Raw genomic sequence first — 13,830 nt, 5'->3', positions numbered from 1 at the left:
TGAAGTCAACGTTTCCGCTTATGTTACAGTTTTTTCATCCACGGTGCCCTTTTCACAAAAGATGCCATTTTTAAGGCTAATTAGATTGCCATGTTGTAAAGGTTCTTATCCAAATTAACCAGTCACAACTTACGCCCTTAGATATTTCTGGCTGTTTTTCATGGAGCTATGCAACTTAGAAAAAAAAAAGGTTTGGTCTCTTTTTCTATCGTTAAGATTGCTAAGCTGGGATTTAGAGATTCCAGTCCTTATATTACCTCCGCTACCAGCATTCCTGTCAATTCGTTTGAAGAAAAAAAACGTTTTTCGGCTTTTCAGTGTTGGCAAAACCCACGCGAGCGGAATATTTATAAAAATGCATATTCCGATCCTTTTCAGCTCAGTGCTTGGCTCACATGCAGCCGTGTAAAGCGGAGGGGAAGTGAACGTTATACTTCCTAGCTATGTAACAACCAAATGTCAGTTGTATTGCGCCGCTAAATATATAATAGGGCAACTTCCCACTTTGACGACGCTAATTTATTACCAGTAAACTAATACAAAATTTTTGATCAGTTTAGCCTCAGTCAGCTTTAAATATTCCCCGGGGGTTCTTTCCATTTTACAATTAGATTGTTTGTGATCTGTTCGCCGATCTATGCTGTATTAAAGTGCTGTAGGCATTAAACAAAAAGAAAACATTGTCCCAAAAGGCAACCCGTGAAAACGCATAGTCAAAAGCCACTTCCATCAGTCACAAACGCTCGACGTAACCCCAAACAAATTACTCCTTGTTAGAAATCCATGATGCATTTGTTCTCGTCCTTCAGGACGAGAACAAATTATGGGTTTCTTTGTCTTGCCGCAGGAATGTGCTTGATTTATGTCTAGGTGCTGCACGTAACGGGAAACAGTCGCGTTCCGCATGCCACATCAGCGGCGTCCCAGCGCTGTATCCTGAGAAACTTAGTTCCTCCGTATGCTTATTATACCACGAAGAGCGAAGAACAACCCGTGCAAAGTTTCAGCCTCTTTTGAGCTTGAAGGCGCTGGGTTGTGCCTGTTACAACCTGTAAGCACACAATGCGGACGTGTTTACGTAGTCTGTCTTCAAGCGCATAGTATGCTAGGTAGTTTTGCGCAACACCCAAATTTGTTTCTAATCTGGGACACTGGTTTTTGCCATTCAGTTTTTGTGCAAGAAAGCGAACGCTGGAAAATTTCTTGTGTGTCTTTTTATCTGAATCGGTGGCAGAGCCAGAAGTTCCGGTGCTCAGATTAGTTAAACGCAGGAAAAGGGCTTGTAAAAAACTGTTATATTTGAAAAATTCTTGTTCCAGTTACTTACACGGACTGCAAGTAACTGTAACCGGTGTAAAATTAACGTGCTCTCTTTTTTATGTTCGAGTTATACGGCTCCAGCAAGATTACCTAATGCTGCGAAATTTGCTCTCAGCTTTTTTTTTAACTACAGCAATATATTGTAAAATATTAAGGAAACTTAGTGTTCATCTACAATAGAAGTATTCTATCGATTCGCTTGCAGCAGGACCTTTAAATAAGCGTTAGGGATTATATTAGGTACATTTCCAGCCAGTCGATATTTATTGCGAACCGTTTATTAAGCGTTCGTCCTGAAGAGCGGCGGAATTTGAGATTGGCCTTACATATATTAGTGACCCCGTTTGCGATTACACGTGCTCGCTGCTGTCGTAATCTGGTTGAAGCTATTGTTACATTGATTGCACTAATTTATCTGAGCACGTAGAATGTACAAACGAAGAACCAACTTATTGGGCAAGAGAATACAAAGGCGGAGACTGTGAATGTGGATTTTAAAATTAGTTGAATCACTGCTCACGGTTTGTGTGCATTTTTTTTCAGCGCATAAATTCACCGAGATACAATCGAGAAGATTTCTTCAGAATTTATTCTTGGGTCTTTTTTCTGTGTTTTCTCATTTTGTAAGAAAAATGCACCAGTAAAACGTGAACAGAGTTTCTGTAAATGGTGCTTTAAGCCACAGTCTTTTGTTATTTGACTGAATAACAATATGCAGCTTTCTAAACGTCCATACCGCCTAGATAAGCTCGAGCGCAAAAATAATTAGGGCGACACACAAGAAAGAAGACAGGACTAGCGCTTATTTTTGACTGAATGTATTCACCGGCGGAGCCAGAACACATAGAAAAACCGGGGCTAGCGCGGCTTTTGCTACTGTGCGGAATCCCATGTGCGCATGTAAGCTAAAATAAAAACAAAACGCTCTAAAAATTTTTAGGAGCTAAACAGCTTTGTGTTCTAGCGTTTTCTGTGAGTAGCACAAATGCCTACTTCTGATTCCCCACAGTGGCGCATGCTGCGCATTCCCAGTTTTTCTAATTTACTGTCTCCGGCGGTTGATAAATTCTGTTGAAAGATAGCGCTTGTCCTGTCTTCTTTCTTGGGTATCGTCTGAATTATTGTGGCGATTAAACATTTTTAACTATCATGAACCAACTAGCCCCCAACAAGTTTTTGTTAAATTTCGGGATACCGCTTACGCGCACAACTGCGGGTGCAGAAGCTAATAACAACGCCATGGCGAGCACAGATAAAGACTACTAAATTTCAGCAAGTGTAGCAAACATACTAGGATCACTGCCGAACCAGCTACCACAACGTGCGCGCCATTGGTGAGGAGTATCCGACCTGTTAATGAATACACTATCTACAAGTATTTTTTACTGGTGTGCACAAATTAGGTAACACAGCAGACTTGTCGCAGCCTCATGTGCGAAAACGCGTAAATGTATCTTACACTCGGTGGAATTCATGTCCACGTCAGCACTTCGTCATTAAATTAATCTGTTGAAAACAGTAATATCAGGTAGATTCTACACACCCAATAAATTCTACGCACCCAGGTCCTTCAATGAGCTCATGGACTAACTTTCAACAGCAGCTACTGACACGCAAATGTCTCGTGGAGTAAATAAAGAGCTTTAAAAATAAAATAATCTAAAGTTAAGCTGCTACCGCTACCTATTCCTACTACTTATACCTACTTCAACCAGCAAAAAGGAGTCTATCTTGTGTGCGGCTATTCTAACCTAGAGTTTAAAAAACTCTGTTGATTCTTGAATATGTTTCTGGTTTTGGGTGATTATATATTTACCGTTACTTTAATTACTTCGCCATATTGTAGGGTAGTTTCTTGATATTGTATTTTGTTATTGTTGTGTTTCTTGATCGATATGCCAATGTGTCAACCATTATTCAAGGCGCTGCATTTATTTTCTTCCAACAACTTTTCTTTACAGTAGTGTTTTATGCCTCCGTTGATCTGAAAATGTAAATGATCCGATTCTGTTAGTTTCATTCTGTACGTTATCGCGATGAATGTGTTTCTATTGTGTATTTATTCGAATTTTTATGTTCACGCCCTTCCTGCTAGAATCCCTAATGGGATTGGCAGTATGTCAATTAAATAAATAAATAAAAATTGGGGGACCTTCCAACAAACTGTTGTAGTTTCTTTACTGGTACACAACATGCAGTTTTTGTGGCAGAAGTGCGCGGAATAAGCGCACATGCCGATGAAGTTCGACCAACAACTAAATAAATTCTTTTTTGCAAAATATATTTTCACCCGGCAAACAGAGTTTAGCAATTGCGTGTTTTGGTTTCTGTACTGGAAGCTACCATGGCAGGTTATGCGTATGCAACAGCAGTCGTTTTCAGCACCGGCCTGCAGCCGTTGTTTCAAAACATTTCTTGGCTTTACGCCCAAAGCGATATTTTGCTATAAGGCGGGCCTCAATGAATGTGGGAAGTTTTATATAGTCTGTTATTTCTAGAGGCGGAAACGACCACCACATCTGTTTTAAGTAAGTAATAAAAACTGAAAATATCAAAAGCAGCTCTTGATGATAATTAATCGAAAACACTCCAAGTGACGTTTAGGGTACAGAACTGAATGTCTCTGTTGTTTTTACACGTATTGCAACTCATGCGAAGGAGCTTCCACCAGGTTCCCCGAGAAAATTCGCAATAGAAAATTTTAAGGCGAAAATAATTCTGTTAATTGCTGTTACTTGTCATACCTTGGGATCAATTGTTCGTTCAAATGGGTTCAATTGGGTTCGTTCTTAGTAGGAATTAGTAGGGCTGCCAGAGCCACTGCTTAGATACGTTATGCAGTCCTCTGGACTGGTTCCCACCTTCGCGTCTTTCTGTAAATGAATCGTGCGGCTTCAGCAGCAGTTGTTTGCCTCATGGCTTCATATGCAAACCTTTATGTAGCTGTTATACATTTGCTATAGCGCAACGCAAACCTGCTGCGTGCTCATATTCCCGCCTCTACCAGTCGTATTGCTCGTGCTAGAATTAGCTCTGACCGCCAAAGGTAGTGTTGTCGTAGAAAGAAAACGACATCATGAATGAGGATGAAAAAACACTGAATTTTTCCTGTAATGAATCGTCTTCGACAGCCCTTTAGCAATAGTTAATAAATTACTGACTTCTAAATTGATTTTATTTCAGGAAGTAGTCACCGGGAATAGGCTTTTATCTGTCCTGACTGAAAAACTGCTATATGTTTTGAATTGCCGATGTTTTGGTAGTGTTTTGTGTACTTATGGTATAAGCACCGTATTGGGAATTAGAAAAACACTTTTGCCAGAGAACCTTCTAATGCACAAGGGGTGCGGAGTTTCTAAATCCCCACGTCGAATTTGTGGCTGAGTCTTAGAGATACTGAATCAAAGGTCACTTGTGGGATTCGTGAAAGTAAAATAAGATCTGGTGTCCAGGAATCTAGAAATGTCGCGGACTCACAGGCGGTAAAAACTATGATCAACCCGTGACTACTATCTTAGGTTTAGCTTCGGCAAGCAGCATACTGATATGAGCTTCTTCGCATCATTATTCTTCTCCACCAGAGGCTAAAACATATATTATTTTTACAGAGTCTGTGATCGATGAGAGTAGCGTTGCCCCGGAGTCGCAAAATTCTCCGTCGTCTATTTCCTCCGCTTTAGGCTGCACGTATCGTCATTCAGAGAAATGTGCTTAAATCGTGAAACGCAGGCTGCCAACTGCTGTCGTCAGCACAGAGAAAACACTTAGCTAATATGACAAGGCCCAAGTGAGTGGGCGATGCATTCCGGTAGCGGATTCTGTTCAAAAACGTACCTATTCTCATACTGCCGGCGCGTTGAATACGTATGAGCAGCGAACAAAATAATTGATGAAAATATTTTTTAGGACATTTATTAGCCAGGTGTCCTCTGGTTTTATTGTGAATAATGAAGAGCTCTCTTAATTTGAAAACTTTTCGGATATTTTGGGAAGCGTACGGCTTCCACGGCAGCAAAATACCTTGGCGCACCACGCTGCGAAAATTCATAGTGTCCTCCTACGCAGTCACCATTTATCCTCATTTTTTTCGCTACACTAAAGACTGTTCAATGAAATTCTGTTTCAGAGAGCGAGATATAAAACCCGAAATAGAGAGTCATATAGTATGTATAGAATGGGAAACCTGTTACAGAGACATACAATCTCTGCTATGTTAAATAGAAATGTCCGTATTTTGCACTTTAACTAAAGTTTACGCAGTTCCTGATATTTAAGGTAACTGCTATCCGCTAATGATGTTTTATATAATGCTTACATCATGCGCAAAAAATCGCTGAAGCGTATAGAGGAAGTATGTTGTACGGAGAAGAAAACAATACATTACGAAGTAAAAATTCAAAATATCTGTAACAACGATGGCAAAACTATTTAGTGCCCTTCCATAGTGCGAAAGAGGATGACCAGCAGTGTTGGGCGCTGTCCAAGAAATTCCCCAAATAAACAAGTTTCTACTTCGACCTCGGGCATACTACCTAGTTAATTATCTTAATAAAACGTGAACAGAACGGAATTTTATTCTAGCAAAAAAAAAGAACATGCGACTGTCCATTTCCCTCCCGTAACACCACCTGTACTGACAGCAGAGTAGAACTCCACAATAATTACAACTTAACTGTGAACTACGTAATAGTACGTAAAACTCGGCGTGCTATTAAATTGGTCTTAGCGGGTAAGTGTAATGTAATTTGTATTAAGACAAATCTTATGAAACAAGTATTACAGCCATTTTCTCTTACCATACTCCCTCGGTAGACGACCATGTACAGTCTGCCAAATCTTTAACTAGGGCTCCGGAGGGGCGGCTTTTAATGCGCCGGCGGCATATTGCGGAAGCTAAGTTGCAAACAGGCCCATCGTCTGGAAGGCTGTTCCTTCCGAAGAGTGTCAAAAGACTGAAAAATCGCGGCTCGCTTATGCTAGATAAAGATTTGGCCGACTGTACTCACATCATCCAGATATTATGCATTTTCCTTCACTGTGAAATATTTATGATAAGTTAATTACACTGCAATTAATAATGAAGTTACCCTTGTGGCCAAGCTCTGTCGAATTTCTTCAAAATACTTGCGTTACACTGACAGCTTCAAAGCATTCACCATAAAATTGGCTTTGCCGCGAGGTTCAGTTTTGTCAGCGCTACTTTTCTACACAACCTGTGGGCGCACACAGATATTATCAGAACATAGCCTGAAACAGCTCCGCTGTAGATACCAACCGAAGCAAAACGAAAACAAAAACTAACATGTCAACATGCCATGTCAGTTCAGGCAATGCAAGTGATTGATGATGCGTGTAGTTGGTTGCGTGCGCTTACCTAGATCAAAAAGCATTTCTATACGTTAGCTTTGGCACACAAATGAGTAATTGAGATTCTCATGTCCACGCGTGTGCAAAGAGTTTTGAGTGATTCCATGTCTCGGTGTAGTTCTCCTTGACGTCTGATACTTTTGAAATCTGGATTGAATACTCATCCTCGGTACGTTACATTGTGTTTTTGACGTTAGGGGTTTAGATGCTTTTCCTAGAGTGTTGCCCATGTTGTAAAGCAATATTTCGAATAAATGACTCGCAATGTATTATCAAATGTCCAAATATTACCTATATTTTAACGACCCACGACGTACATACAAATTTAAATTTGGGTTTGGCGGTCGAGATGTAAGCTAGAAAAATTATAGCTGAGCAGGGTGCGTGGACTTAGGAAACGAAACTAGAGTTTACATACTCCACTTTCTACATTTTCTCTTGGCAAGGTTCCGCATGAAGTTTCCTACGAGGCCTGGTCATTGATTTTACCAAAATCGCTAAGTTGCTGTCTCTCCTTACTTTTCGGCATTAACAGGAAAGTGAAGGTAAATATGCAAGGTCTCGCTATTTTGGTAACTGATTACCAGATCAATGATTATCGCCTAAAGTGGTTGGGATGATCATCACTGAAGATACTTTTAAAAACATTGATAAAAAATTCTTGCACTTTACCCTTGATGGAGGTCTGATCTTCGCATTAAACCGACGTTTAAGGAGTTTTTACACTACCAATTGTCATATCCATTACAACTAAGAGTGATAGCCCCGTGCACTCGGGGTTTTTGTAACAAAGCCACGCCTACGTGTGTAGTGTTAAGTTCACGTCAGCAATTTATGCCATTTCAAAAACAAAAGAAAAAATTAGGTTAAGGTGTTCCTCTTGGTTGTCGTACATAGCTTTAAAAGATATTTCAACATTACTTATATTGAGCTTCTTTTCCTGTGGAAATTACAAGCGGTGAGTAATGTTTTGGATGGTGCAACTTAAACACATCGAATGTACGGCCACCACTCTAGTCACTACTGGCCAAAATGCATCTCGTGGTATTGCGAATATCCTCTGCCTTAAGCAGCTACCCTGAAATACTCGTTTTTATTTCAGTCGGCAATAATTCATGGAGGCTATGTTGCTACCATAAGGCGGATACCTGTAGTGTTTTGGGCAAAATCAGTGTATATCATCCTGAATTGTTTCATCTCCTGTTCTCATCCTGGAAGCAATCTGGTCGTGTTTGCATTGATAAAAAGTGGGTTAGTTTCACAATGTTCTTTTTGCTACAGCAGAGAAGGGTCAAGAAAAACAACTTTGTGTATTAATTGCAAACACTAGGTTACACTCGGCGCTCGTTTTTCGGGTAAAATGATCGCAACCGACGTAACACATTGCAAGTAAATTGTTTTTCTTGATGTTTTTTAGACTTGCCGCTTTTTGCTTTTGAAAAATCAAGGCATTGACTTTATAAACAAAGTCAGAGAGCGAAAATAGGTTTTTTATTTTCTCTAACCTGGACCGGAATGACATGGCACTTTTGACTTTCCAACTGGTAAAAAAATGTTATATATGACAACAAGTACGCACGTAACATTGGTAGGCAACATTTGGAAACAAACTTCAGGGCTTAAAGTAATGCAAACACCTGATTGTCAATTCTACCTACCGCATATTCATAATACATAAGTGTACAATAGCTCGGAATTCGCCCCGTTACATTATGTACAAACTGCTCAAAGCAGTAGTACACAATTTATTTTTATTATAGCTTTTTATGCGAGCACTGCTTTCTTTGTTGCTAGTTGAAATAAAATTACTACAGAAAATATGAAAGTTGCAGAGAAGAAGTAAACATGGAAGAAGTCCCTATACACGAGCAAACTACAAAAAGGCAACGTTTGAGAAACTTGACGAAACCAAAACAAACAATATGCTGCAAGACTTTCATGATGTGTCTGAGCACGAAAACCTCATTAAAATAGGTTGCTTATTGCTAGTTTTAAGAAGAATGAATCCACAAGCGTTTGTAGCAATTGAACCTTTTTTTATCTTTAGAAACGTTCTACAGCCCAGATGAGCTAAATGCTCCAACACCACGGTGCATTAATTGCTCACCTCATTGCATAATCTAAACCATTTTTCAATGAGAGAGTTGTGCTTACTACGACAATTATTATTTGAGCAACCGAGAGGAGATGAATCAGTTTCCAACACCTGACCTGTCGAAGCTATGTGTGTTGGACACATTTAATTCTTGTGCCCTCAAAATCAGCAACACTGACGTGTTAAGCCTCAATTAATGTACGAAAATTACGTAGACGCCATTTCTTACGTGGTTAAAATGAATATACTTTGAGGTAAGCGATATGCGAACAAAACACCAATAGAGCGGCTCAGTACACGTACACTTCAGAAAAAATTAGGTCAATGCGTGAACATTTAAAGGAAGTTTATTTGCAATAAAATATTTATATTCTGTGTTAGGAAAATCGATATTGCTAAGGAAACCCATACGATAAATTTTATATCTAACAATTGTGGTTTCAAGGTCTTGTTTATTTTAGATATCTTCTGAGAACGACCTAAATCATCTCCCCATATGAATAAATTAGATGTATGCCTGAAAAACTGTGAAATAGAGCAAATGGACAATTTGTTTTTATCTTTCACTTTTCCAGGTTCGGAAGAAGCGTTCCTGCCCGATTTTCTGGCGGCTCAGTGGTGAGTACTTGCTTTGTAATTCTGCACCCGATAGAAAACCAGAATATTAGGTGCATGTGGTGTTTTTCAGTGCGAAGTTGCCCAATATGCACGCGCCTTCCCTTTTCTGCATTCGTTAGAGTATTTGCCGCTTTTGGTTCCTGGGCACCCTCCACATGAGCTTGTTCTTCTTGCACTGTAAGTTCGTAACCCGCACATTTGCGACGTGTGCGGATGGTACCAGGAATCTGTTCCTCATATGATTTGTTTCGCCTCCCTAACCATTATCAGTTCTCTACTGAGCCGAAGTTTCGAGCACGCCAACGTTCATCGTTCCCGATACTTTTGCCCACACCGTAAACCGGAAGTCAAGCAGTACAGCACTGGCCCTGCAGGATGCCAGTCCGATTGACCTAAGGGCGTTGGGAAAAACTTTGCAAAGTTTGAGCCCCAGTTAAAAAATTACACAAATACTTATGATCTAAAGCTAGAGAAGGGCTTCTCAACGACTTCATTATTTAATTTTTGTGTTGAACATCTGGTGTGCTTTTCCCGTGGTGAGTGCGTCCAAAGTTTTGAATAAATGGCCGAAAAACTTGACAGCTCTTCCACTACTGTAAAGAATAAATAGCAGCGAAGGTGTATTGGTGGAGAATTATATTGAGTTATGTACGGTGACTTACTGTATTGGTCAAATATAAATACATTCACGTACCATCCTAACATCATTTTTAATAATGCCTGATATGATTTCTCTGGGGATATTTCTATAAGCAAGAGTTACAGCCGAACTCTGTAAGCATACACCATCCGTAGACGGCCGTGACAAAAAGTTGCATTTTACGTGATGACTTAGTGTGCGAGCTACAAGGGAAAACAGAAACATATACAGCTTCACTGTCACAATGCCTGAACCAAACTTTACGGCTCTACGCTGGTGAACAAAACAAAAAAAACACCTGAGGTATCTCTGTTTTATTATCGTGTTCGCCAAACTTCGGGCACCATTTTTGTGCCTATATTGATACTACGCAAGCAATATCACCGCTATTTGTCGGCTACATATTATCAGCAACAACAAAACCACTCCATAGCTTTATATAAAATTGAAACAAAAGCAAAGGCGACAATAAAAAAAGCTTTTGTTGCAGGGGCCAGATCTCGTGGTGTCGTGGTATGTTGGTATACGCGGCTATTGCTTTTTTCTGAAGGGGCAATTAGCGGCCTTCGCGTCAGTGAACACAATTTAGTAATTCAATTGCTGGTACTAGTTTCATTTTATCACACATCATAAACAACCCCATAACGTTTGACACTCATTGCGGTATTTTGTGGCCTAGCTTGACACCGAATTTGACAATTTTCCACCTTTACGGGTTTTTAGTGAGAACAGGGCCTGTTGCTGACTCACTCGGACTGAAAATTGTAAAGCAGATAGATCTTTAAAATAAACTCAACTACAGTAAAATCTCAATATAACGAACGTCAGGGGAACACGGAAAAAATTGGTCGTTATTCTGAAAGGTCGTTGTAGTGAAAATTACAAAATGTAAGACAACAAATAACATTGCAATGCCTAAAACAACCTATCTTTAGAGCTGTGCATCCTTGAAGTCATTTTTAAGAAAAAAAAATGCACGTGATCACAAAACAATGTAACTTTATTTAAAGTAGTCGGCAATTTTCTTCTGGTGAGTGCAGCACAAGCATCCTAGCATGAAGCACTCCTCTATTCCATATTCCTGCGGACTGACTCCATGGCCGCGCGGTTTTTCCGCGGAAATGTCCGGTTTTCGTACGTTGTCCAGCACATCCGCCATCGTCAAGTGCTGGTGGCTGTCTTCGAGTGCTGCCACGGCACCCTCAAAGGCATCGTCGTTCATACCGTCCTCGCTGCCTCCTTCATCCTGAACGCTCATGCTCTGAAGATTGTCCTCTGTGGTCAGCTCCGCTGATGTCCGTGAAGATCCAGTAAGCAACTCGAGCAGCGGCGGAACGTAGAAAAACTCGAGGATGGGCGCAAATTGCGTGGCCACGGCTTTTAGGATGGAGGATGCCGCCCATGCTTCATTTTTTTTCTTTCTCCTCACCTTTTTTTTTTTCTCTCTCGAGCGTTCGACTCAGTTAGCCACTCGGCAATCCTGGAAGGAGTAGCCGCGGCTGGAGTCGGTGCGCGAGCATACAACTACAATTGTAATTTCCTCACGGGTCGAACAGCCACACTCACCCTTGGACAAGTGACTACACCCCCGATCCCCCTCGGTAGCAAAGGTACCCCCAAGGATCGGTTCTTTCCCCCTTTCTTTTTAATATGGCCCTACGAGGTCTACCCCCGCTCCTCAACGCCATCCCTGACCTACACCACAGCATATACGCCGACGACATCACGTTGTGGGTTACTAGAGGATCTGATGGTCACATTCAAGATACCCTCCAAACCGCAACTGATGTCATCGAAGCGTATGCTGCCTCTCGTGGTCTGTCCTGCTCCCCAACAAAATCAGAGCTTCTTCTATACAGACCTAAAAGACCAGGAAAACAACCACCTTCCCCACTCTCCCTCATCCAAATCACTACCTCAAACGGCCAACCCATCCCAATAGTTGACTGCATCAAGATTCTAGGTCTCCGTATACAGGCAAACGGATATAATGTAGATACTCTCGTGCCCTAGAAAAAGGGGTTTACCAGACTACACGACTCATCTCTCGCATAGCTACCAAACATCGAGGAGTAAAAGAAAACAATCTAATACGTCTCGTACAAGCCTTTGTCATCAGTCGTATAGCATACGTCACCCCCTTCCTAAACCTCAAAGTCAGCGAAACGCACAAAATTGAAGCTATGATACGTAAATCTTACAAGCAGGCCCTAGGTCTCCCCGTTACACTCTCAACAGACAAACTACTCTCGCTCGGTCTACACAATACATTAGGCGAAATTATCGAAGCCCAACGGGTCTCGCAATTTGAGCGACTCACGAGGAGTGACACTGGACGCCACATTCTTCAGAGTCTTGGTCTCAGTCACACCACTATCTCTGACACGCACGTCGACATTCCCACAGTCATTCGAGACCAACTGGTAATCCACCCCCTCCCTAAACACATGCACCCGATTCATAACGAGGAAAGGCGCCGAGCGAGAGCACAGGCTCTACACAAGCAATACTCCTCCAACCCACAAGTAGCCTACGTGGACGCTGCAGAATACGCAGGACGCGAAGCCATGGCGGCGGTCGTAGTTGATTCATCTCTCCGAACACTAGCCGCCCTCTCCTTCCCTACTCAATGTCCAACCGTAGGCGAAGAAATGGCTATCGCTCTTGCCATTGTTTCCAGCCCTAAGGTCACTACTATAATAAGCGACTCCAAATCGGCAATTACCAATTACTCCAACGGGCGAGTTGACCCCCGAACTTTACGCCTACTCCTGCAGGCACGCCAATTCCCGAAACGAAAAATGTACATTGTTTGGGCACCGGGCCACTCCGAACTCCCAGGAAATGAATTGGCACACGAGGTTGCTCGAGAACTGGTAATCTGGTAAACTGGTAAACTGGTAAACTGGCCCAGTGACGCTGCAGAATCTCCTCAGCCATTCTCCGATAGGGACCGCCTCCTGACCTACCGATCGGTACTCGATCACTACCGGCTGTCCAGAGCTCGCTTCCCACCACCCGACCCCTCCCTCTCCCGCCGCCACGCTGTTGTATGGCGCCAACTTCAAACATCCACATTTCCCACCCCTGCCCTCCTATCACTCTATTACCCCGAGTTACACTCTAACAGATGCCCTCTTTGCCATAAATACGCAGACCTATCACATGTGATTTGGTCCTGTGAAGAAAAACCCCTCCAAACTATTAAAAAGCACCCCATTTTATTACAAATTACGAACGAGGAGCAGTTGGAGGCCACGCTGCTCAGCACAGACCCTATGACCCAGGTCTCACTAGCCCAGGTGGCTGAAGACGCCGCAAAGATCTACATGAATCCTGCCGTCGCCGGAAGGACACTGAAGTCGACCTGAAAACGGTCCCACCCGTGGCAACAATAAAGTTTAATCTGATCTGATCTCTCTGTCGCATCGGCTCGCGCGTTCCGCGGAGCAAGTTGCAAGACGTCGTCTTCTGCGCTGCGCTTTGTCGTGTCGTTTGCTAGCATACGGCTCAGATTTCCTCGATTTTTTAGCGTAAATCTAAGTATGTCCGCCATTGAAAATATGAGTTCGTAGTACTGAGGCGTTGTTAGCATGGCACCTAATTAAAGAAAACGGTCATTATTTTGAAAAGTTCGCAATTCTGAAGTACGTAGTAGTGAAATAGTTTTACTATAAAACTATGAGCAGTCGGCGTGGGATTTCTTAAATGCTCGTTAATCTGAAAAGTCGATAATCTGGTGTTCGTTGTACCGACATTTGACTGCACCTCTTTGTGAAAGCGGCAGCGT

The 13,830-nt window shown here is 41.9% G+C and overlaps 1 protein-coding gene across 1 annotated transcript in view; it reads left to right on the top strand.

The window, feature by feature from the left end:
* Positions 1-13,830, top strand: part of LOC144178065 (uncharacterized) — a 139,424-nt gene that overhangs the window by 102,981 nt on the left and 22,613 nt on the right. The window contains exon 2 of the mRNA XM_077705592.1: positions 9,358-9,400. Within this exon, the coding sequence (XP_077561718.1) occupies positions 9,358-9,400 (43 nt within the window). The remainder of the gene's footprint in view (positions 1-9,357; positions 9,401-13,830) is intronic.

This window comes from Haemaphysalis longicornis, unplaced genomic scaffold (assembly GCF_048455015.1).
Source record: "Haemaphysalis longicornis isolate Haplotype H1 unplaced genomic scaffold, Haemaphysalis longicornis Haplotype H1 scaffold_4, whole genome shotgun sequence".
In the NCBI taxonomy this organism is placed as follows: Eukaryota; Metazoa; Arthropoda; class Arachnida; order Ixodida; family Ixodidae; genus Haemaphysalis; species Haemaphysalis longicornis.
Note: the sequence above shows the minus strand (reverse complement) of the source record. Positions and strands in the feature narration are given on the sequence as shown.